This window comes from Lepidochelys kempii, chromosome 1 (assembly GCF_965140285.1).
Source record: "Lepidochelys kempii isolate rLepKem1 chromosome 1, rLepKem1.hap1, whole genome shotgun sequence".
NCBI lineage: Eukaryota > Metazoa > Chordata > Testudines > Cheloniidae > Lepidochelys > Lepidochelys kempii.
In genome coordinates, this window is record NC_136380.1 from 336,366,545 (window position 1) to 336,392,033 (window position 25,489).

Sequence of the window (25,489 nt, forward strand, 5' to 3'; positions counted from 1 at the left end):
GTCATATTTTTCTGTTGCTTGCAAGAAACCAAAAAATGATATTCAAAGATAAATTTGATATATTTAGATGGTTTCTTCCAGGACTACCCAGAAACCATCTTTTTTATTTTCTATTTATTTATTTTGTGTAAATCTTCTTGTTAATAGTTTTTTCTTTTCATAAACAGCTTGTCAGAAAGGTGTATAGATCATTCATAGAGGTTCAAAAATAAATGTTTGCAAAGGGCAAGTAGAAAAACCCCAGAGATTCAAAATGGGGAGAATTTTGAAAGTGGTTCCAGGGCAGAGACCATATTACATGTTATTCAATTTGTCTCATTGAGCGGAGTCAATGCCACCCATTTTTGGCTTCTGCCGGTCTATGTCGCCATAGCTATGTAGCCTTACAGGGGGGAGGGGGATACAAAAGTAGCTCTGGAGGATCAATTTGTCCCATCATGATATTTTGAATGAAAATGTGATGTAGATAGCATCGCTCAGGTGTGCAATAAAAAAGGGTGTTACTGTTATTATTGTGAATGAAATTGTGACTTCCAGGACTTCTTTTATTAGGACTTGAGCACTATCCCCTGCCTGTGCATAAAACAAGTCGCATTAACTGAGACCAGCTCCAGAAGTCTACGAGGAGCTCTGTTCTTCTGTCAGTTACAGCATGCCAAGCGAAGCTATCCTTTGACAAAAAGAAAAGGAGTACTTGTGGCACCTTAGAGACTAACAAATTTATAAGGTGCCACAAGTACTCCTTTTCTTTTTGCGAATACAGACTAACACAGCAGCTACTCTGAAACCTATCCTTTGACAGTCATCTTACTACACTTGACACCTCTTACTCTCATTGCAGAGTCAATCTAATAAAATTCTGCACGTCTCAGGATGCTTTCTAGTTGCTCCAGATGAATCTGCATCCAAATTAAATAGAGAGGAGCATACTCATAAGAATATAACATGCCCAGAGGAATAGATTCCCCACAATCTCCTGTCCAGAAGTATAGAGATTAGTTTGAAGGCTGCTTGCAATGGAAAAATAAAATAGGGTTTGTGCCTATTGTTGCTTCTTTATGTGTAAAGAACTACTGAAAGGATATTTGTTGTTTTTTAAAGGTTTTTTTTCTGTTTGTGATTTATATTAGAAACGAAGATCTACCGTATTTTCTGGAAGACTCTATGGATGACTGTAGAACAGGAAGGATTATGACATCAAAACCACCGCGTGAATGAAACCTAAATGAAAGGGAAAGTGCTTTTCAATTAGAATATATGAATCTGTTGATTGTTTTTCTTGGTTCATTAACAACTATTCAACTCACATGCCTGAAACGTGGGGAGAAAAGATGTAGGATGGAATCCTAGGGCCTGGGATTTTACCTCTAATTTTTAAAGCATCAGCACTCCCACTCCAGCAAAACCAGAGAATCTTTCTTGCCATTTCTAGGATAAAAAAGCAAATAGAAAAAATGGTTTAAAAAGTCACCCTTTTTTGTACATCATAAAGAAGCAAAAAAGATACCCTTTTTTTTCCTTTCACATTGCCCTAAATTCTGGGAATCCAGCTCCTGATTCTGAGCAATCTTCTTGTACTTCATGCCTTTATTTATCAATAAATATAGTCAACTCCATTTACACTAAATAGAGTGAGTGGGAAAGTGTTCATCAAAATTTTGAATTTTTGTAAAATTTTGACCAGTCTATAAATTGGTCACAAAAAAAAATACCCAGCTACACTTCTGGGGGAAAATATTGAAAACATTGAAATTTTTTGACTAGCTCTGATAGTAAATTGATTACTGGGGTGGGGAGAACAGTGTAGACAGTTAAATTAAAATAAAGGAACATTAAGGGAGGGGGAGAAATCACAAAATATCTAAGGCCTGATCCAAACTTCACTGAAGTCAACAGGAGTTTTTCCATTGCTGCAGTGGGCTTTGTATCAGGCCCCTGGAAAGTAACCATATGCAACGAAGGCTGGGTTTATAAAGACCACAATGTACCAAACAAGCTTGATCGCCAGTTTTGTTAGAATTAAAAAACTTGGTAGACAAGGGGAACACAGCTATTGTCAAATATGTGGAATAGGATGAAGTATGCAATATCCTGCCTCAAGATGGCTGTCGCACTAATCACTGGCGTCATGAGACCTTTGAACTCTGAGCCAGGTCAGGTGATTTTGGCCAGGCTGTTATGTTCAGTTGTCTCTTCCCAGCACTCCAGTATGTCATACTGTTATCACATTGGCTGTGAGCATATGCTACCATTAGCAGCCCATGCTGCTTGGCAGAAGATCAGGCTCACACATGATCCTGCTCAGAGGAGCGGCAATGTATCACAGCAGTCTACTCTGCCACAGCAGGATACTTCCTACACCAGACACATAACAGTCCCTCTGCTGCACTGGCTCGCTTCATTCAGGCCAAAATTTAATCCAAAGGCAATAAAAATACTTCAGTGTCCTTACATGATGGATTTAGAGTTGGCAGTAACCGCTTATGAATGACAGGTTTCAGAGTAACAGCCGTGTTAGTCTGTATTCACAAAAAGAAAAGGAGGACTTGTAGCACCTTAGAGACTAACCAATTTATTTGAGCATGAGCTTTCGTGAGCTACAGCTCACTTCACCGGTGAATTGAGCTGTAGCTCACGAAAGCTTATGCTCAAATAAATTGGTTAGTCTCTAAGGTGCCACAAGTACTCCTTTTCTTTTCGCTTATGAATGCTGCATCCACCGTACATCTGTCTGAGTATTGTAAAGGGGTTTACAGAATGTAGTTGTTGAGTTAATTCAGTATAGCACTGTAAGGAAATGCACCCTTAGAAGGAGGAGGATGGATGACCTCCTGAGGTCCCTTCCAACCCTGATATTCTATGATTCTATGATACAGATCGCTGGCTTTCTACCAGCACTCAATAGATTTGTTGGCATGACTCCTTGGTTTGGCAAATAAGGAGGCCCAACTTTGTGAATCCGGAGAGCAAAGAGCTTTTCTTATTTTAAAAGGACAGTCCCTGAAGCAAGAGGGAAACAGGTTTTCAGGGGGCTCTCAGACAGGAGGAGAGAGAGCTGAGATGAAGGGAAACTGAGGCTCGGACCTCAGAACCCTCTGCAGTTCCTGAAGAAGTGGGCCTGCCTAGGTCACCTACATTAGTAAGACTGCTCAAGTTAGACTAGCATGTAGGACTTTTGTTGTTTTAATTCTTATTCTCTGAAATACTTTGTTACTCCACAAACAATACGTTAGTTTAAGAAAAATGTGTTGGTCACTGAAATCCACAAGCTCCTGGAGGGTAACAAGAACTGCATGTATACGAATCTAGTCAGACCTATGGGGTAAGAACAACAGGTATAGAGGATGTTGTAGCCCAGATCCCCAGTCTGAGTGGGAGAGTCATGTGATTCCATCTTGAGAGTTAAAAGGCACAAGACTTAACACACGAGCAGGTATACTCAAAGAAATCACAAGGGAGACAGAGTCCTGAACCCATGACAACTTATGTACCCAGTGCCTGGGTCTTTTTATTGCCTAAATATGGCCCATAATAATTTCAGGAAAACAATCTTATTATTAAACAATAGCAATAAGAATAATTGATGACAGCAGTTTTACACAAAATCTTTAAATATATTTTTTTAAACCAGGAAACTTGGGAAGATCCCATTGGACCAGAGAGGGAACTCCAGACCCTAGGCATGAGAAACCCTTAAACTGCTGTTCCACCCCACCCCCTAGCTCCCTGGCAGGGCCCAAATAGGAACCACTATTGTTTTATCTTAAATTGTTAACAGTTTAAGCCACTGTACCTAGGATATTTTCAACCTTTCCTCTTCTGCCAGTCCTAGTAAAATACCACTTCACTTTAGTCACATGACTGAGTGGTTATTGGGGACCCACTTGTAGGGCATAGCAGCTAAATGCCTTCAGTGTTTGCCTCTGAATCACTGAACACCTGGCATTCTATTAGTACTTAGAGGTTTGGTGTTCAATGCAATTGTACGAAACACAGCCCTGAAATGTGTGATTCTGATACCCTGTATAAGAATATCTGATAATAAATGGACATGGTCACGTTCCTCTTAATTAATAATACAGTCCAAGATGTGAGGATAGTGTTGTGTATCACAAAAGCAAAATTTCCTTAATCAAATTGTTAATTTTTATTGAACTCCAAAGGGAAAATCCTAACAGTTTGAGGAAACAAGACAATAGAATCTGGTAACAACTTCTGGGCAGCTTTTTTTTATCTTCTTAGAAGCATCTCTCAGCTCAAAAGTTGCTCTCTGTTCTTAACAGGTTTGTTTTGGGACCCACTCATTAAAACACAGGCGCAGACTAGATCATTAAATGCAAAAGCGTACTGTATCATGCTTTATTGTTTTCAGGTACTCCTAGCCAAGGAGTCCTGGTGCAGCTCCTTTCAAAGTTAATGGAAATGGAGATGTGTTAGATGTGTGTTCTGCAGGTGTTATATTTTAATCCAATAAATAAGAAGCTAATTATTTCAGAGTGTATGCACATGTGCTAACCTAAAGAAAACTGAGGTCCTCATAAAATCACAGGACTCCAGGACCTGGGACTTTAAGAAAACACCAAATATCATGAGACTTGAGTATAAATCTTGAGTTGGCAACACTGAAAATATGTACTTCAGATTTGTAACAATTCAATCAAATATATGTAAGTATCTAAGACATTTATAGTGCCCCTTTCACTGTAGTATCTAGGCACCTGATGAACACTGTCTGAATGCTAGGGCATGTGCTCAGAATGCAGCGAGAGAGGCACCCAGCTGCTAAGTCAGTGAAGAAAGCCCTATAAATTCCTTATGCAGATAGATGAGATACAAATGTAGGCTGAAGTCAAATCACACATGATTAGCTGAAGTGCTCATATATTAGTACTTTTGTTATTATTAAATTAATAATAATGTTAAAAATCTGATAACTGATATCTAATGAAGGAGGAGTGCAGGAAAATGTTTCCTTTTACAGTTAAATATGAAAACTTTTTTTGAATTTAAATATCAATCTCATCTCATTTTTGATAGCTATTGTTATGAAGTGGCAGCCTTCAGGAATGTACAAAATCCTTGACTCACAAGTATCTGCTTTCTGCTTCCCTACCTGGTAAGAGCCTTGACAGCAAAAATGTTTTTGAAAAATAACTACCTTGCAATAGCTGGGGGACATCAATGAGTTTTTACAAATATATTTTAAAGTTCCAGATCACTCCCCTCAACTCCATTTTATGAGCTGGGATTAAAATCCATCTGATGCATAGAGATAACCCAGGTGCAAATGTAGTAGAATGGTGAAAAACATACTGACAGCAGAGCAGTGTTACCATTTAAATAAATTTTAAATTACCTTCTTAAATATTAGGAAATCACTTTTTAGCAACCATGTACTCTAGACTTCAGAGATTGAATTTAACTCAAACAAGGCATTTTGGCTAAAACATCAGCAACTGTAATGCTTCACTTTTACAAAATGGATATTTAATTGGAGCTGGTTGGATATTTTATTAGAGCTAATATTCCATCAGAATGATGATCCTATACAAAATGCCCTTTTTTGCAAAATTGAAATTTTCCGTGGGAAAAATTTAACTTTACTGAAAAAATCTGATTTTCCATCAGGAAAATCAAGATGACAGCTTCCTGGCTGCCCACCTTCAAGGCTTTTTTCAGTTTCACTTAAAAGTTAGGTCAACATAGCTACATCGTCCAGAGGTGTGAAAAACTACACCCATGACTGACATAATTGTGCTCACATAGCCCCAAGCGTAGATGCAGCTATGTCGATGGAAGAAGGCTTCTGTCGATGAAGCTATCATCATTCAGGGAGGTAGCATTGCTACATCAAAACAAAAACCCCTTCCACCAGTGTTGTCTGCATGTACACTATGGGGGTTTGCCAGCATAGCTAAGGCAATGTAGCCATGCCAGTATAGTCTCCTTAGTGTAGACATACTCTAAGGGGGGCCAATTACACTGCATTACAGACAACCAACCTGCCCAGGAAAAGCACTTGACACCTCATCGAAAGAACATCACTGACACCATGTAGGGGTGCTCTGAATGACTCAACTTCTAGCCCATCCCCATAGAACAATGACTTACCTATAAAGGTGGCAGCAAGTGGGGCAAACATGACAAAGCAGAGACTGGAGTGTTCCATATTGAGCCCATGACACACAGGAGACACTCCATTTGAGAGTGGAGTACTGCTCTGTACTGGTGGCTCTAGCAGTCTTTTTTCTTGGCAGACAGGCCATGGAGAGGAGGAGTCCAGTTTGCCTTCCTCCCCACCCTTAAGTAGGATTTACATAAGGCGGGAATCCTTTGTTTCCCAAATTTGACCCCCCCCCCTTCCCTTGCAGTGGAAAGTTACAAGAAGTCCCAGGTAATGTTTAGTATCAGGTGACAAGGCCTAGTAGTGTCACAGTTACATCCCCGGATGCCTCCCAGGGGAAAGAGAGATTAGTATCTTCATAGTTTTGTTGTTCCTTTCTGATGGCTCATCAAATTTGATGGCCTGTCGTCTGGTGGGTGTCTTCCCAATACACACCCAGTTGTAATGATTACATAGTCCATATTCCTAACTTTAGATACAGAAATGATACATGCATACAAATTGGATAATCACATTCAGTAAATCATAACCTTTCCAATGATACCTTACAAGACCCATCTTGCATAAAGTATATCTCAGTTATGTCATATCAATATTATATGCATATTTCCATAAAGAATATGGACTGCAATGTCACACATGGTACAACCTTACCTCTACCATGCCACATTGGAGGAAAACAAGGAGAACCAAAACTATATGCCACCAATCTCTGAAAACCGCAGGATCAGACACAACTTACAACACTGTAATAAGTTTTACATCCATGAACATAAACGTTTACTCTTTTCTTCCACTGTTCTTCCATTTTTACTTGGAGTTTTGGGTATGGCTCACCCTATAACAGTGTTACTACAGGAAGTTTTTACTTTGTGTGTTTGTTTGCACTTTAATTTTGCTGCCTGTTTCGTTGCACTCAATAAAGTTCTATTTTTGAAATGTTGGAGTATCTTTATTAGAGTACACCTAGCATTACAGAATTCATAGTGGAAGGCAATAACCACCCATATTGAAGTTCCATTCACATGAACTATTTTAGCCATCATAGAATTCATAGCAGAAGGTAATAACCTACTACATTTAATCTCCATATACATGAGATGCATTACTTCATAACAGCATCAGACAACACTACTGTGGCTGACTGTTAAAATGGTCTTTTAAGGCCTCCCTCAACTGTATAGCTCCACAGTTGGCTCTTCTAATAGCCCTTGGTGTCCGGCTGTACACATTTATAAGATAGCTGGTCCACCTTGGCAGTAGCTTTTTCCCCCTTCACCTCACAGATATTATGCAGTGTACAACATGCAGCTATAATGATAGGGATGTTTGCATTGTTGAGAGCCAATCAAGTGAGTAAACTGCTCCAGCAACCCTTCAAACTACCAAAAGCACATTGAACAGCCATTCTGCACCTGCTGAGCTGGTAGTTGAATCTGGCAGTACCGAGGTGGCCGAAGTACAGCTTCATAAGCCAGGAGAGCTAGGGGTAGGCTAGGTCCCCGCAAATCACTATTGGCATTGCAACATTGTCAATTGTAATGCAAGGTCACAGAAGAATGTCCCTGCTTGCAGCTTGTTCTTAAAGATGTGAGCATCATGCACCTTCTCTGAACAGCCCTGTAGAGAGCCAGGGTGGCTCCCCTCCGAACCAGAGGGTAAAGAGCCACCCTTTCAGCCTGAGTGGGCGGGGCCAGGCCAAGCTTCTGCCAATCCCCGGAAGGGGAAGGGTGGGACAGGAAGTACAAAGGGCAGGGGGGCCCTCTGCCCAGTGAAGGGAGCACCAGGGAGACAGACAGACAGACAGACAGACAGACAGACAGACAGACAGACAGACAGACAGACAGACAGACACGGGCTGCTGGCTGCTCCCTCGTGATCCTGCTGCTGACCCAGGCGAAGCCCTGGGCAAGGAGGAGCCTGACCGGGGGGAAGGCCTGTGGCAACCAGGGCTGCCAGCCGCTGAATACCCGGAGGACCTGGAGGGGCCTGACTGCAGCCCGGGCCAGCGTGAGTCCGATACCGAGGGCGAGTGGGAGTGGCCCACAGCGGAATACCCGGAGGAGATGGAGAGACCGGAGTGGCCTGCAGCGGAATACCCGGACGAGATGGAGGGATCGGAGTGGCCTGCAGCGGAATACCCGGACGAGATGGAGGGACCGGAGCTGCCCCCAGCGGAATACCCGGACGAGATGGAGGGACCGGAGCTGCCCCCAGTGGAATACCCGGACGAGATGGAGGGACCGGAGCTGCCCCCAGTGGAATACCCGGACGAGATGGAGGGACCGGAGCTGCCCCCAGTGGAATACCCGGACGAGATGGAGGGACCGGAGCGACCCGCCTGAGAGAGACCGGGTAGGAAGTAGCCCAGGGGCCGAACTACACTGTGGGGTGGGTGTGTTTGGTCAGCGGACGCGGACGGCCCCACTGACCCAGCGGCAGGACCTTCGCCTCCCGCCACTGTCAGGGCCCTGGGCTGGAACGCAGTGGAGTTGGGTGGGCCTGCGTTCCCCTACCTCGGCGCTCCCCTGCCTGAGGGGCGCGCTACTGACTCCTGCCGGCACACCTTCCCCGCTAATTCCCCAACGCCCGGAAGGTGTGGCTGAGGCCTGCCACGGAGACCATAGCTCTCCATCACCCCAAGGGGCTCGGAGGACCGACCAACACCTGTCACAAGCCCACATTGATATTAATGAAGCACCCTTTGTGATCCACTAGTGCAGTGATAAAAGGCGGCCTGCAGGCCAAATGTAGCCCGAAAAGGCTTCCTGTGTGGCCCACCAACTCACCTTAAAAACATGTTTATAATTAAATTCACGAACAGTGATGCACTATCATTTGCTTATTACTTCCTTAGTAAGTAACTTACTGGCAGTGCTTCATTTATAATGAAAGAGGTGCCAGGGCTCAGCAAATCTTGGCACAAATTAAAGACTGGCCGGGTGGCCAGAGTATGTCAGCTTCAGAGCTGGATGGCTGGAGAGCTGTAGCTACTGGCTGGGAGCCTAGAGGTGCCGGGGCGATGAACGGTGACGCCTAGAGGTGCTAGGAGTCATCCCCAGCAAGCCCTGGCACAAGTTAAGCACAGCTTGCTGGATCTTAATCTCTCATGATAGCATCACTGCAACTGAGCTAAGACACCACCCATTTTTTCATTAGTGATGGAAATGGAGCCAAAACCGAATGTGAGCAGGAGTAAACGTTGCAAAGTCGACAGCAAAACCTGAACTTTTAACCCAAACTGCACAGCGGATTTTCTTTTTATTATGACACCGCATTTAAACGCAAAACCTTTGTGCTTAATATGCCAAATCTTTGTATCCATCTGTAAGGTCATGAATGCGAGGCACCACTTTGAATCACAGCACAATAACTTCAATGCGGCCTATCCTCCTGGCAGTGTTGCAAGACGTGACAATATTGAAAATCTGAAGTCTTTGCATCACACTTCAAATATCATTCTCACAACATCAGCGACTGCACAGGAAAAAGCAACAACTGCTTCTCTTTGGATAATGTTGGTACTAACTAAAAAGAAAAGGCCTTTCCTATATGCCAAGCTTGTGAAGGAGTGCCCGGTGGAAACGCTGGAAGAGTGTTTTGCCAGAGATAAAAACAAAGATGACATTGTGAACCGTTTTCAGAGGAGCAGCCGTGTTAGTCTGTATTCGCAAAAAGAAAAGGAGTACTAGTGGCACCTTAGAGACTAGCCAATTTATTTGAGCATAAGCTTTCGTGAGCTACAGCTCACTTCATCGGATGCATTCAGTGGAAAATACAGTGAGGAGATTTATATACACACAGAACATGGAAAAAATGGGTGTTATCATACACACTGTAAGGAGAGTGATCTCTTAAGATGAGCTATTACCAGCCGGCGAGTCGAGGGGGGAGGGGTGAAAATGTTTTGTAGTGATAATCACAAGGTGGGCCATTTCCAGCAGTTAACAGGAATGTCTGAGGAACAGTGGGGGGTGGGGAGGGGAATAAACATAGGGAAATAGTTTTACTTTGTGTAATGACCATCCACTCCCAGTCTCTATTCAAGCCTAAGTTAATTGTATCCAGTTTGCAAATTGATTCCAATTCAGCAGTCTCTCGTTGGAGTCTGTTTTTGAAGTCTTTTTGTTGTAATACTGCGACCTTTAGGTATGTAAGCGAGTGACCAGAGAGATTGAAGTGTTCTTCAAGTGTACTCCTTTTCTTATTGTGAACCATGTGAAGCAAATTCCCCTGTCTTGTTCCATGGCAGTGCAAAGACCGGAGGTCATTTATGAGGATTGCTTATCAGCACTGCTTTCCGATGTAAAAAACACCAAATACAAGTCTCTTACAATGGACAAATCAAGCAATTTAAGTGACACGGCCCAGTTATTGCTGTTCGTTAGATTTTATGATGGTGAAATTTTCAAGGAAGAGTGTTTCTGCTTAATACCATTAAAAACCTACACCACCGGAGAGATTATTTTTGAAAAGGTAAAAAAGGCTTTTTTGAAAAAATGATTGAGATCTGCAGAAAGTAAACTTGGTTGTTACAGATGGAAGTCCCTCCATGACAGGGAAAGAGAAGGGCTTTGCTTCACATCTAGCAGTGATGCACTCTTCAGTAAATGCACTTCACTGCATCATTCACCAGGCTGTCCTGTGCAGTAAGTTGTCTGGGGACTTTGAAAAAAAATGGGTATTGTGATGAAATTAGTCCACGACATACGCTCAGATTCCAGCTTGCACCAGACCTTTCAGCTGAACCTGTGGCAGCATCATATTCGCTCACTAAGTAGGGAGGGCATCCAGAGAGGTTTTTTGCGCTTCAAAAAGAAATAAAATTTCTTTCAAACAACAAGACCGACAAGGTTTGCGAGTTCCTTGAATTTATGAATGGTGTCTCCTCTATGTCACAGGTAGCTTTTCTGTGCGATATTACTGGTCACTTGAATTCCCTCAACTTGCAGCTCTAAGGCCGTGCAAGCAGTGTCGGGGATCTGTTTAAAAAAGTGTGTGCCATTCAGAGGAATCTTGAAGTCTTTCAGACAGACTGAACAGGAAAGATGTTGCCCTTCCCCACATTGCGTGTTGTTGCTACGGATGAGACTTCGATGAAAACAATGCAAGAATTCCTAACCAAACTGATCGAAAATTTTAAAATGCAATTTGAGAATTGTAAAATTCCAAAGGATTTGATTTTATTTGTTCATGATCCATTTGTTGTCTCTGCCAATGGAGTTTACCCTTCTGAAGCAAAGAACATTCTTGATTCAATTGATGAAGGTGCCTTCAATTAGAAATTTTAAGGCTCCAGAGCTCAGATGTTTTGAAGGCAAAAATCACAGAAGTGGAACTTTTGGATTTCTGAACTCAATATGATGACCAGTTTCAGAATAGCCAGAATCTAGCCATCTATCTTTTAACGATGTCTGGCTCAACATACCTCTGCGAATCTGGGTTTTCTACCATGAACATTATAAAAAACCAACACCACAATCACCTGACAGATGAGCATCTTCACCAGTGCATTTGCCTTCCCCTGACCTCCTACAAACCACTCTTCACAAAGCTTGCCAGAATTCATCAATGTCACCTCCCCCATTACAGATTGCCACAAACACAGGTAATTTTGATTTATAAACTTTGTTAAAAGATAGAAATACTAATACTTATGTTGCAATCAAGGTCTTGCTGAAGGGTTTTGTTTTGTTTTTTATTTTGACAGTCTTCTGTGCAAATGGCCCACCTGTTGTCATAAAATTCTTACATCGGCCTGTGGGTAGATCTAATTGAGCATTACTGCACTAGTGCTTGTATAACCATGGGCATGTATCCTGTATTTACTGGCAATGTGGGCTGGTGCCAGAACAGGGATATACATGCTATCCATCACTCCACCACAGTTTGGGAACCCCACTGCTGCAAATCTATCCACTATTTTCCTGAACATTCCTGAGAGTCACAGTCCTGTGTAGCAGGAGATGCTTAATGGTCTTACATATATAACAGTCCCCACTGTGGCTTTCCTACTCCAAACTGATTGCCCACTGGTTAACATCAATGTAGCGTTGCAAGCTTCCAGAGTGTGATCACCGATTGCTTCTCAACTGTCTCATTTTGCTGTTTCTGTTCTGGAGGTTTGGGATGAGACTATGACCCAGGAATGTGGCCTTTCCCATCCAAAATTCTGCAGCCATTGTTCATCATCCCAAATCTGCATTACAATGTGATCCCACCAATCTGTGTTTGTTTCTCGGGCCCAGACGTGGCAGTTCACCAGGAGGAACTGCTCCATGAATGCCAGTAACTACCTGGCATTTTTTTCCACTGTGTCCTTCAGCTTCCAGTTATTGTGTCGGCATATCTTCACATCTTCCTCCTTGCATTCCTGGTTGTAGTAGTGCCCATTCGAGTTCTGCAAATTCAAGAGATTTGTGCATCCTATATTAGCAACTCTCACGAGAACTTGCTGGACTGTACAGAATCCATGCTTCTTCTAGAGAGATGGTGGAGGTAGAAAAGCAGCACACGGGACTGTGGGAGTTTTAAAAAAGTCACAACAATTATGAGATGGGAAAAGCATTGTGGGATGGAGAAAGTGGCATAGTGTGAACTTGAGCCCCACCATCTAGAAAAAAGTGGGCAAATCGCTGGTATCCTAGAAAGCACTGGGAAAATGTTCCACAAGGCACTGAGCCAGACAGCAGTGCAGGATAGACTGGAATACCTACCCATGCTGCACCACATTTTACATCGATGCAACCACTTGCAGAGAGTAAGTGCAGCACCAACACAAGCACCCAAGTGTGTACATGCCCAAGCGATATACAGAAGACAGTAGCTGTGCACCAATGTAACGTTGGAGTGTAGATATGTACAGAGGAGCACTAGGCCAGGTTGTAACACTAAGAAATAAAGAACTCTGTATTCAAAAAAAGCGGCCAGGAATAGGTTTTGTAGAACAAGTTTCAAGTTCAGAGTGAAAATGTTTCCAACTCAAGCATGAGGAGGATAATACAGGAGATGCTGACATAGTGATAACAATAGCAGCATTAGTAGTGAGTGAGTGTCACTGGATTTGAACAATACCTAATACCACAATGTTATCTGCCTCAACAGTATCTTTTCTGCCACCAACAAAGAATCACTTCACAAAATCTTCTTTTTTGGAGGAGGGATTTTTGAGAGCTTTCACAAAGATACCATTCTGGGAGAGCTTGTTGCCTCCTTGTTATCTGCTTGTCTGCAATTGTCGTCCTCAATTAGTCTTTGTCATTTAGAAGGAGGAACATTTGGTGGAGCATAAGACAAAAAGCTAGAACAATCTAATAAATGTGTTTCAAAATTCAAACAAAAGACCCCAAAAAATCCCACATTTTAATCCAGGGTTATAGACGTGGGGAGTGGATAAAGTTATTATCCCACAGTGCTACTCTTGTAAATTACAGTCATTACAGCCATTACTAGTAGGGGTGGTCAAACATTTTCCGCAGGAATTGGTTTTTGACAGAAAATTGGGTTTTTGACTAAATAAAATTTTCCATAAAAAGTGTTGAGCAGTCACAGCTGGGGTCATATTTTCAATGGAGCTCATTTTATGTGGGTAGCTAAATAAGTGGCCAGCTTTTTATAAGAGCTCAGTGTGCTTGATGCCTGAACTGTTTTGAAAAATCTGGCTATAAATGTTACATGGGGAGATCAGCACTTGAAAATCCAGCCAACAATGACTTTCTAAGGTCACAGAAGAGGTCCTTCATGTATTATTGGGAACTATGCTTTTAAGGGCTGAGCTTTCCATACAGAGTCTGGGCAGGGCTTCCTGAAGTTCTTGCTGTTATTCTGAAGAGCCAGTTGGAGCCACACACAGAACAAAGCAGATCTTTTACAAACACCTTAAGTATTGAACACCACAACTGGCAGAGTCAACTATCAAACCCAGATCTCTTGACTCCTAGGCCAGGGCCCCCACACACGAGGCACACTTTCTGTAGAGTACTAAAGATTTTTTTGTAAAAGAATAAAAATGAAGGGTCTCTTTTCCTGAGTTCCATCAGAGTAGACCAATCTTCCCCTCCTCCATAACTGTTCATGAATGCCCCTCATAACATACCAGCGAGAATCACCCAATCTCTTCCTTTATTTGTCGCTTTTATAATTTTGCTGCCGTGCATTAGTTTGATGGTGTGGCTTACATTTTAAAGGGATTTTTGCGCATAATAGAGTTGACTCTATGGACCTGGATGTTAAGAATACTTAATTTCAAACCTTCTGAGCAAAGAAATAATAAATAAAATATTTTCTGGGATGCAGAGACGTGAGTATTTTCAGTCCTGGGCTAGGCAAACAAATACTTTAGGAAAGATTCCAACTAGAGATGGGCCTAAATTGCAACTGAACACAAAAATTTCTTCCTGTTTTCTTATCAAAATTTTGAATTTCAAAAATTTTCCAACCTCAAAATGTCCACGAAAATTTTAATTGAAAACTTCAACCTGTATTTTCATCACAATTTGACGTGAGTTTAGTTCCTTAGTGCTGACAGGAGAAATTCCATTATATAGCAAAAGCAGTATGTTTTTACTTAAAATTACATTCAGCACAATCTTCCATAAACTCAGATGATACCAGTGCAATTAATAATTGTAATCTATAAAGTGCTTAGTTTGGGCTGAAAAACTCTGGTACCTCCAGAGGTCTGAGCTGAACTGAGTAGAGCTGAGTCCTGAGTAGAGCTGGTCAGAAAATACATGGTTTCTATGGAAAATTTAGACAAAAATGAATTGTTTTCATTTTCATCAAAATTTTTGGCTGAAAATACCTAGTTTTTGGTGACACACTGAAAACCAAAATATTTTGGCTGAACACTGAACTATTTAGATTCAAAATGGCTCTGTGATGTCTCATGGGAGTTGTAGTTTGGCTGTCTTAGGCTCCTATTTTCCTCTATGGGCCAGGCTCTCTGAGTATGACCAGGAATGGCTAGCTCTGGGAGGCAACTGCCCAGCCTGGCAATACTGCCCCCAGGAAGGGCTGATTCCACCTCTCATAAAAACCAAGAAACCCAGTGAACAGAATGAAAACCAAGCTTGACAGCCAGATATCCGCTGAGACCCACGTAAAATTAGTAAAATCAATTAAATTAACTATTTTTGTTACATCGGCTGCAATAAGGGAAGAGGCAAAGCTGCTAGAAACAAGACTAGGAATCCTCACGGCAAGATTATAAACAAGGGGTTCAGCAAGCAACCATGAGAACTCCAGCGGCCTATCCTGGGGCCTCAGCTTAAAATATCTCCAAGCTTTAAAAAGGCTTTGGTAAAAACTGGGTAGCACCTCAAAATTGAGGCATGCAGGGTCCAACAAAAAGGTTCCTAATCAAAACCCAAACCCCCTGCCCCCTGAAGAAAATCAAAGGCCAGTTGCTTCCAAGGAACAGGCTTTTCTACAAACGAGCTGCTGCAGAGACTGCAACCAAAAATTAGCAACTCTGTTGAAAAGATCAACAAGACCTTGATCCCCTTCCACAATAGGTAGATACAAAATATGCTGCCTCAGCCAATGATGGCCATCCCAGAAAAAGTCCAAGAGAACCTTCTGGACTTTTTCTAAAAATAGCGGAGGGGTATCCAAAACAATATGCTTATGCCACAACATAGAGGCAATTAAATTATTAATGACTCACCCCTGTCCTGGGAAGAAGAGTCGAGGCTAACACCACTTCCGCCTTTGCAACCTCCCCTCCAACTTTTCCATAACTCCCTCCCAATTCTGACCCAAAATATCATCCAGTCCCAATATAATTTCCAGTCCCTTAAAGCCAGTTCAGCTCCAAAATAGCACCTCCCACCCTCCCTGGCACACACCAGCAAAGTCAGGGGGCAGGAGATCATCCAAACCCTCAGCAGGAGTGTGTCACTCTTCCTCCAATTTATGTGAGCTGAGGAAGCCTGCTCAAAAGAGTGCTGACATTCAGTCAAAACCTGGGCATCACAATCATGTGTAATAAACACACTGTCAGCCTATATGAAGATTTTCACCAGAGTACAAGCTGGAACAGAGAGAGAAAGGCAAGAGGCTTAACAGAGACTTGATAGAAAGAAGTCAATTCGGAGAGTGTCAGGTCCTCTTCAAGTCTGTACATGTCCAGTGATGGGATTATAGAAAGACCAGCTGAATCTCAGATGGAGACACAGGCTCTGTGGCATACAGCATGTTATTAGTTCTCAAATGATACACAATGTACATTTTGTACAAAGGTTATTACAATGGTGTGTAGGGTCTGAATACACGGGTGCATTCAGTCACAGAATGGCAACCCCTCTGTTGCAGTGGACCTATGACTCCAAAAATTGGTTTCGTTGCCTTCATCTATACATGTCTCTTGCAAAAATGAAATGTCCACCTTTTTCTGGGACAGGTACTCAAAAAGAGCCATAGGTGCTTTAATGTCCCTTCATGCATTCATGTTCAGAGACCCACATACAAAATTATTCATCAGACCAATACTCATTAGAAAAAAGAAAAAGACAGACCCCCCACCCCAAAACCTCAAACAAAAACACCAAATTCTCCTATATACAACATTTCCCAACATTTCCACTAATCAGAGATGCATTTGGTCATCAGTTGTTTCAATCTTGCTTCTGGTTGTCAAATTCAGACACAGAGGCACACCTCATAGTATAAAGAGGAGACAACAACAGATTAAGGTCAGGAAACCAATCTGCCACCTCTATCCCACATTTTTCGTAGTCTCATCCGGAAACTGCCAGTAGCATCCAGGGTATATCCCCCCACCTCCCCGCAGGGAGGTCAGGACCCAAAGAATCTGTGAATTTGTCATCCCACACTCTCACACTCAGAGTAACTACAGGCCTCCAGAGAAGGAACCTCAGAGAGGCCAAAGAGAGGGGGCTGGTGGGACCTAGAGGATAAAACTAATACCTGAGAATTCTCCATGCCCCCACCAAAGAACCACCTTCAGCAGTCGCCTTAGCAGCATGCTCTCCTACTGCACTGGCTAAGCTAGTCCGCTTTGCAGCACTCTCAAAAACTGCCGGCCCATCTGCATTCATTGGGTGTTTTTTGCTTTGGGGCTTTGCTAGGAAGCCAAAATCCACCGTCAAGGCTGCAGATTTCAAAGCAACAGGCTCAGACTCCATTTTGCAGTCAGGCTCAGGCCAAGAGGCCACAGAGTCAGGAGCCACAGAACCAGTGATACCATCACCTCCAGATGGTAAAGGGAGCACTAACCCCCCACAATCAAAAGCCTGAGAGACAGCTGGAGCCTGTTAGCTCCCAGTCACCCCACCATGTGCTTTAACCTCAGAAACCCCCACATTCCCATGCACAGGGCCTCTGTTCCCAGGGCAACCTTCCTCTTCTAAGGGCAAATGTGTCAGACTCCCACAATGAAAACAGGCCACATTCTCAGTCGCAACAGACATAGTGTAGTCACACTCCCCAATCCTATCCTGCAGGGAAACTTGTAACACTTTGGAAGCATTGCTTAATATCATATAAACCTGCCTATGAAAGGACTAGATATGCTGTACCTCTGGGGCTTTACAGCCAAAGGAATCCTCCTAATCTTACCATAACTCACCAGATCTCTAGCCAGCTGCTTGTTTCCTGAAGATGGAGGGGCATTAGAGATAGTGACTTTAGCAGCAGGTGTTGAGGGGGCACTACAGGGACAAAAACAACCAGCACAACAATCCACTCCACAACCACCTGCTCAACGAGGCTAAGCATGGCAACGAACACACAATGGCCTTGCTCATGCAGGAGGCATACCGTGCATTCTTAAACCCAGTCACCTTCCCCACAGCTACAACACATTCTTCCAAAGAGGCAGAGTCTGGAGGCAAAATCTACAACCCATGGCTATGGGTTTAATCCTCAGAATCCACAACAAACTGAGGTCTCGGTCCCCCGGAGATGGTCATGCCAGCTCAGAGAACAGACAAAAGCCTGCTAAAACAAAAGAAATCCTGAAATTAAACCCACAAGAACCACAGCCTCACTCCCACAATCCTCTGAGACAGCGGGGGAGACAGGGTCCTCCCTGACACCAGAGGAGTCCAGAACACAAGGGGAATAGTCCCTTGAAATAACTCACGAAAGCTTATGCTCAAATAAATTGATTAGTCTCTAAGGTGCCACTAGCAGTCCTTTTCTTTTTGCAAATACAGACTAACACGGCTGTTACTCTGAAACCTGTTCTCAAATTATTGCCCATAGTCACATTAGTCAACAGCGCACTTCCTAGTGGTGGAAGGATCTGACTGGTCACATAGTTTTGATTCTTTTCCTTATTTCCTGCTTCAGGTACAGAAGTCCAGCCTCCTCCTTGCAAAGAAGAAACTAGAGCTCTGGAAACATACTGGAAAAAAGGAGCAGCCAGCCTAGCTATTTAGGGGGAGGGATAGTTCAGTGGTTTGAGAATTGGCCTGCTAAACCCAGGGTTGTGAGCTCAATCCTTGAGGGGGCCATTTAGGGATCTGGGGCAAAAATTGGCAATTGGTCCTGCTTTGAGCAGGGGGTTGGACTAGATGAAATGAGGAAAAGAAGAGGACCAGGAGAGCAGGAAGCGTGCTCATGGAAGGAGGAGAGAAAACAGAATGGAACCAAATGGCAGGAAAGCATGTGCAGGTGATAGAAGAAGATGATCAGGTGTCAAAGATGATCAGGTGTCAAATGGGCAGGAATTCAGAAGCAGAGAAAAAGTAAAGATGGGGCAGAGGAAAGAACAAAAGAGCATAAGGAGGCAAAACACTTACCTTAGAGACACCTACAAATATATAAATCCTTTCCCAGTGTTACTCTTCTATGGAACTGAATTGCAGTCGTGCCCACAAGTAGTGAATATGAGAGAGGGAGGTCATGAGATCATTTTCTCTGAATAATAATAATTAATAATAATAAATAAAAAATAATATCTAGCTCTTATACAGTGCTTTTTTATCAGTATATCTCAAAGTATATCTCCAAGTGCTTTACAAAGGAGGTCAGTATCATTTCACAGATGGGGAACCTGAGGGACAGAGACATGAAGTGACCCATCCAGCTAATTAGAGTAAACATAAGAACATAAGAAAGGCCATACTGGGTCAGACCAAAGGTCAGTCAAGCCAAGTATCCTGTCCTCTGACCATGGCGAATGGCAGGTGCCCCAAAGAGAATGAACAAACAGGTTATCATCAAGTGCTCCATGCTCTGTCACCTAATCCCAGCTTCTGGCAAATGATCTAAATCAAAACAGAACACATCAAAATGGAACATTTTGATTGATTTGAACCTAAAATCATTTTGAGTTTTTTGTTCATGTACTTTTTTCAGATTTTGACTTTTTGTCCTGATTCAGGATGGGAAAAAATTTTGATATCTTGAAAAATTTCATGGGCCGCGAAAACAATTTCCCATCCAACTCTAACTATACTGGGAGTTGCATTTCAAACCTTAGCTATGACAGTTGTAAGCTCTACCACTATAATACCCCTTATTAAATGATTAATTCTGCTGTAATTTTAGGAACAATACATCGCATGGTCTATATTTCAGGTTCAGATATTTAACCACATTATTTCCATGGTAGACCATAATGCCATCATGCTGAACAGAGAAGTGGGTGGTGTGGGGCTTTTACATTATTGTGTGCTGCCTCACTGAATTTTCCTATCAAAAATATTTGAGAGAGTCGTGTAGGGATTTGTATAGTAAATTAAACCTTAAATTTCCAAGGAATAATAATACTTCTTTAATCGCCTGACAGGAGCAGGGTTATTTCTCATATTTCTTCCTGCACAGCTCAATAAATGCTATCCTCAGGAGACAATATATTCCATTTAATGCACTGAACCGAATTAATGTATTAAAATATAGGAAGGACTTTTAATAATGGGGTATTTTTCACCCCTTTGGAGAGTCAAGACAGAGAAAGTTTCCTGTAGTATGGTAGGTCCTTACTGGGCCACATCTTGATAGGTACTAAGAGTTTTCAACACCTGCTGTTTTCAATAATAGTTGAGCACTTAAGGAGTTGCTCTGAACCTCATAGGATTGAATCCAAAGTCAGTTTATGTCTGAAAGCAGGGAAAGGGGATACAGGTTTCTGGAGTGTGTATGCCTTACTAACAAAATCGCATCTAGCTGCAGCAACCTCTTATAGCCACATAGCTGGTGTGATGAGTCCTTGATTCTGTATGTTTATGACTAGGGCCTTGTGCCGAGAGAGGCACAGGTGTGATAATAGGATTTTAACCTGTGGTTGTTTTATACGAGGGGCTTGAACCTGGAACCTCTGGTGCAAAACACATGATCCTCTTTTCTTATGCTACAAGGACCATCTGCAAGGAGATTCAAAAACCTTTGTACACGGTTCAGCCACTGGAGCGGGACAAAGACACACTGATATTAATGTGGGTTACATGAGATGATGTCAGGAACTCCTGCGTTCCATAACCCCAGTTCTGATACTACACTTCGAGCTAGGGGTGTGATTCTCAGCTGGAGGATACATACCCACAGTAGCTCTCATCAAGCTCATGTGCTAAACAGAGCATAGCCATGGTGGTGTGAGTGTTGGGACAGTCTAGTCACCCCATGTATGTGCCAAGGGCCTTGAATGAGTACATACTTGGGGCAGCTAGCCTCTCCTGTACTCGTGGTGGCTTCTCTCTATTTTTACTTCACAATGAGGGCTAGCATACGTGGGTCTCCTAGAGCTGCGAATCACACCCCCAGCTCTGAGAGTATACCTGAAGGGGCAAATCTTTCTCATCTTTCTGAGCGTGCAGAGCCCTCATGCAATGCAGTCCAGTTCTGCTAGCAGGAGTCAGCATAGAATCATAGAATATCAGAGTTGGAAGGGGCCTTAGGAGATCATGTAGTCCAACCCCCTGCTCAAAGCAGGACCAATCCTTAATTTTTTTTGCCCCAGATCTCTAAATGGCCCCCTCAAGGATTGAACTCACAACCCTGTGTTTAGCAGGCCAATGCTCAAACCACCGAGCTATCTGTCCCACTCCAGAGAGCTCTCCAAGGGTGTTACACCCCTGCGTGCTGCTGAGCACAGCTTGCAGTGGCTCTGTGTATATCAACATTCACTCCTGATCTGGGAGTGGGGGTGAAGCCAGAGCTAGAGATCCTCAATCCTTCCCCGATACAAGTGGCTGTGTGAGCAATATGGAGGCTCCTCTAGTTCTGGGGCTGCAATACAGCCCCGTAAGAAGGCCTCTGCCCTCTGCCCAGTCCCAGAGAAATCCCCTGTGTGCAACTGAATGCCCAGGCTGTGTGATATGGGAAGGATGTGGGTCTTACCATCACGCCATAGTCTTCCCATCTGTTAAAGGGGAATGGTTATCTGTCTGTATAGCTAAACTGATTTAAATCTCTTCTAGGATTTCACCTCTTCCCTCCATGATACCCCTAAGAATTGAGTTTAGTGCATTTGAAGCATGAGGGAAGACTATCTTCTTTTATCACTACTCTCAGTTTCCGTGTGTGTCTCACCTGTGTGATGGTTACCCCCGGGTTACCCCCTGGAACTGGGGTACCACTGAGCCTGCCTGACCCACCAGCCTGGGCCGTCTTAACACTGCACCACTGTGATAGGGTCTCACGCCTCCTTCAGCTCACATACAAGTAGGGACACACCCAGCTGCAGTTACATATCGATGCTGTGATCAGCTCTGCATGGGAAGGCTTCAGATAAGGAACTATCCAGATGCTCAGGCATGCACCCCCCTCTGGAGTATAAACCCAAAATTATACCTTCTTGCACTGCAAAGAGATCTGTACAGCGCAAGCTCATGAAATTTGCCCCCCTCCCTCAATGTGGGGAGGAAATATACAACAGCTTTTTGCCCCAAGTTATAACTCCCACACACTGGTTTGTGATAAAGTAAAAACAAAAGTATTAAGTACAAAGAATAGATTTTAAGTGATTATAAGGAATTGCAAACAGATCAAAGCAGGTTACCTAGCAAATAAACAAAAATGCAATCTAGGCTTAATATACTACATAGACTGTGTATGAGTAGCAAATTCTCACCCTAAATGATGATCTAAGCTGGCTGCAGGCTCTTTAGGGGCATGCTTCACATGCTTGCAGCTTAAAACCCCAGGTATTCCTTTCACCAGCTAGAAATCCTTCTGGCCTGTGTCCAGCACTTCCCCCCAGTTCAGTCCTTGTTCCTCAGGTGTTTCCAGGAGTCTCTTTGGGCTGGGGAGTCAGTGAAGAACCCCGATGGCGTTACTACCCTGCCTTAAACAGCTTTTGCATATGGCAGAACCCTTTGTCTCCAACCTTGGTTCCCATGCCAGGTCAGTGAAAAAACACTGGTATTCCAAGATGGAGCCCAGTACCAGGTGACTTGGTCACATGTCCCTGTAGGGTAACAGCAGCCATGACTCAGAGGCTGTTTGTAGCATACTCAGGAACGCTCCCCTGGAAGGCTGTACGGTGGGAGATTAGCTTCTTCTAAGACCCATTGTTCTCCCTAATGGTCCATTTTCTTGAATGGGCCCTTACCCGCCAGCCATCTAGACTGAATGTCTTCTGCCTAGTGGGTGTTCCCCGTGTGTAAACACATTTGTAATAGATACATAGACAATACTCCTAACTTCAGATACAAATAGGATAATCATATTCAGTAAATCATAACCTTTTCAATGATACCTCACATGGCCTAAAATACATCAGAATTATGCCACAATCACATAATAATATCACTATGAAGAATATGGGGTGTAGTATCACACCTGGTAATTATGAGCCTGATCCAATCCCCACTCACAACAATGGGACCCTTCCCATTAATTTCAATGGGCAATAGATCAGGACCTGGGGGACTATTTCTAATGTCCATAACGTCTCCTGGAAAAGGACTGACAGTTTTTTTGCCCTGTAACGCACTGAGGACATTGGCAGCACCGAGCACATTGGCAGCACCAAGCAAAGAATAATAATTCTTAATTAGCTAATGGCTGAGTCACTGTGTATTTGCTAAGTGTTATTATTCCATCCAGAAGTATCTTGCCAGCCTCTACAGTTATCAGGAGAAATCCTGGCTCGCTGAAATCAATGGCAAAACTCCCATTGTCTTAACAGAGCCAGGATTTCATCCATAATGTGTCCCCATCTTTCCCCCTCTCCTCCGATATTCAGAGCAAATAGTTATCTGATAAAACACCTGTGCTCAGCAGGGCACCTTCAGTCTCCATGCAGTACCCAAGCCTTTGAGGGTCTGTGCCATCTCTAACATTATGCTTAGAACAGACGGCCCAGGTAATTGACAAAGGTACAGGGACTGCTGCATGGGGTGACTGGATGGAAGAGGACATATTTTTCTTAGAGCTATAACAAGCTGCTGAACAAAGAATCAAATTCGAGTGAACAATCCCCCGTAGGCTTACTTGGAAAAGTTCATAATTCAGTGTTATCTGCCTGTTAGTGTCAGCTGGAAAAGGAAAGTTAAAAGTTGCCACTATTTATATACTGGGTTTGCTGTGGGTCCTCATGCAAAGGCAACTAGACAGAGTTCTGGGGGAAATAAAAAGGGTTTTTAAAGCATTTGAAAACTAGTGTAGCAGCAGTTACAGATGGAAAATGGTATTTCTGGAGGGAAAATTTTGGAATATTGGAACAGTCTAAAGGCCTGATCCCAAGAAATGGCACTGAGTGAGAGTGCTGGTCAGGCCCTCTTCCCCTTCTAGTTCCTGACAACCAGTGTGCCACGCAGCTTTTGCAGAATCCATGCTTAGAGGCCCTCTCATCACTTGGCTGCCCCAAACTCCTCCAACAGGTGCTGGTTCCATATCACAAAGTGAAAAGCGGTGGCAAGTTACGAAAGCCCAAGGCTGATCTATGCTTTACCACTGCAGTGCTTGTAGTGTTGGCATATCCTCAGGCTGTATATACCCACTGTTTGTTTGGGGTAGTTACAGTAGTGTGTGTGAAAGGAAGAGAATCTGTAGGAGCCTTGCTGAGCCCCTCCTGTCTCTTGCCCACCCCTTCCAACTCAGCAGAGCCCCTGGGCTTCCATGCAATCTGGGGTAAAGAGGAGGCATGTTGTGGGTTGGACTCCACCCACCTATGCCTTCAGGCTTCCTGACACACACAGACTCAAAGGAAAGTGTGGGGCCCCAGTCCTCCTGACTCGCAATGCCATATCTGGCTATCTACCATAGTTACTTATCTGGCCAATATTACCACAGAATCTGATCACCTGTGTATGAGGGGAGCACCTCACCTATGGACATTTCAAGTGACTAACACACCCTTTTGTGAGCATATAGTTTACTTTGTATCTCTGCAGCCACATAGATGGGGCATACAGAGGAGAAGACTCAGTTCCTGATTGTAAGGGTTCATGGCAGTCCCTCCCATCAGTCTCAAAGGGAGGACATGCCCCCTTGCTATGCTGTGCCTATAATTGCAAATCTCAATATGGAAATTAGCAGTCAAGGGGGCTCTGGCCCTCTGGGCAGGGCAGAGCAATAAGCCGTCTATAACTCAAAGCCTCCTGACTAGGGAAGACAGTAAAACAAACACAGGCCGCTTGGCCTAAGGGTTGGGGTCAGCAGCAGGAGGTAGGGGGATCTGGGCCCACCCTACTCAACTGGGTCCCAGCCCAGGGCCCTGACAGTGGCAGAGGGCTCCGCCACTGGGTCAACGGTGATCCCACCAAAACACGCTGACCTAGACTCTGGCAACACAACCGGACTAATGTCTGGTGTCCCTGGGTTACTTCCTACTACCCCTTCTGGGTGTACTTCCATCTCCTGGGGTTCCTCCATCTCCCAGCAGCAGTCACAGTAGCTTCTCCAGGTACTGGTCAGTCAGCAGTCCCAGCACCTCCTCTGGGTCCTCAGTGCTGTAGAGTTCTGTCTCAGGCGCAGGGCTCTGCAGTGTGCAAGAGCCGTCTGCTTGCTTCTCTGGCTCTCGCACAAGTGAGCTCCCAGGCCCGTCTTTTAAACGTCCTGTCCTGCCCCTCTGCTTCTGGTGGGAGAGCGTGGCTTTCCTGGCTCCGCCCACTAGGGGTGGAGAATGGTTTCTTCCTATTAGTCTTGTAGGAAGACCATACCCCCTCGCTACATTGATTAACTTCAACAGGAGTTTTGACTGTTTGATGAATGCAGAGTGATGATCTACGTGCTATGAGTTGGTAGTCTTAGTCTAGGTCTTTTCCCTGGAGGCAGGTTATTCCATAATTTTTACTGCAGGGTTTCTTGCAAATTCCTCAGAAGCAGCTAGCAATGGCCACTGTTGGAGACAAGATACTGGATTAGATGGGCCACAGATCTGATCCTATGTGACAGTTGATAGGACAGGCTGCCCTCATCACAAAACCATTATCACAATCTGTAGTGCCTGCT

At 43.6% G+C, this 25,489-nt stretch overlaps 1 protein-coding gene across 1 annotated transcript in view; it reads left to right on the plus strand.

The window, feature by feature from the left end:
- The window catches only part of LOC144930228 (uncharacterized), a 35,399-nt gene extending 33,841 nt beyond the window's left edge, over positions 1-1,558 (plus strand). The window contains exon 4 of the mRNA XM_078851727.1: positions 1,131-1,558. Within this exon, the coding sequence (XP_078707853.1) occupies positions 1,131-1,195 (65 nt within the window). The 3' untranslated portion in view covers positions 1,196-1,558. The remainder of the gene's footprint in view (positions 1-1,130) is intronic.
- The last annotated feature ends 23,931 nt before the right edge of the window (positions 1,559-25,489 follow it).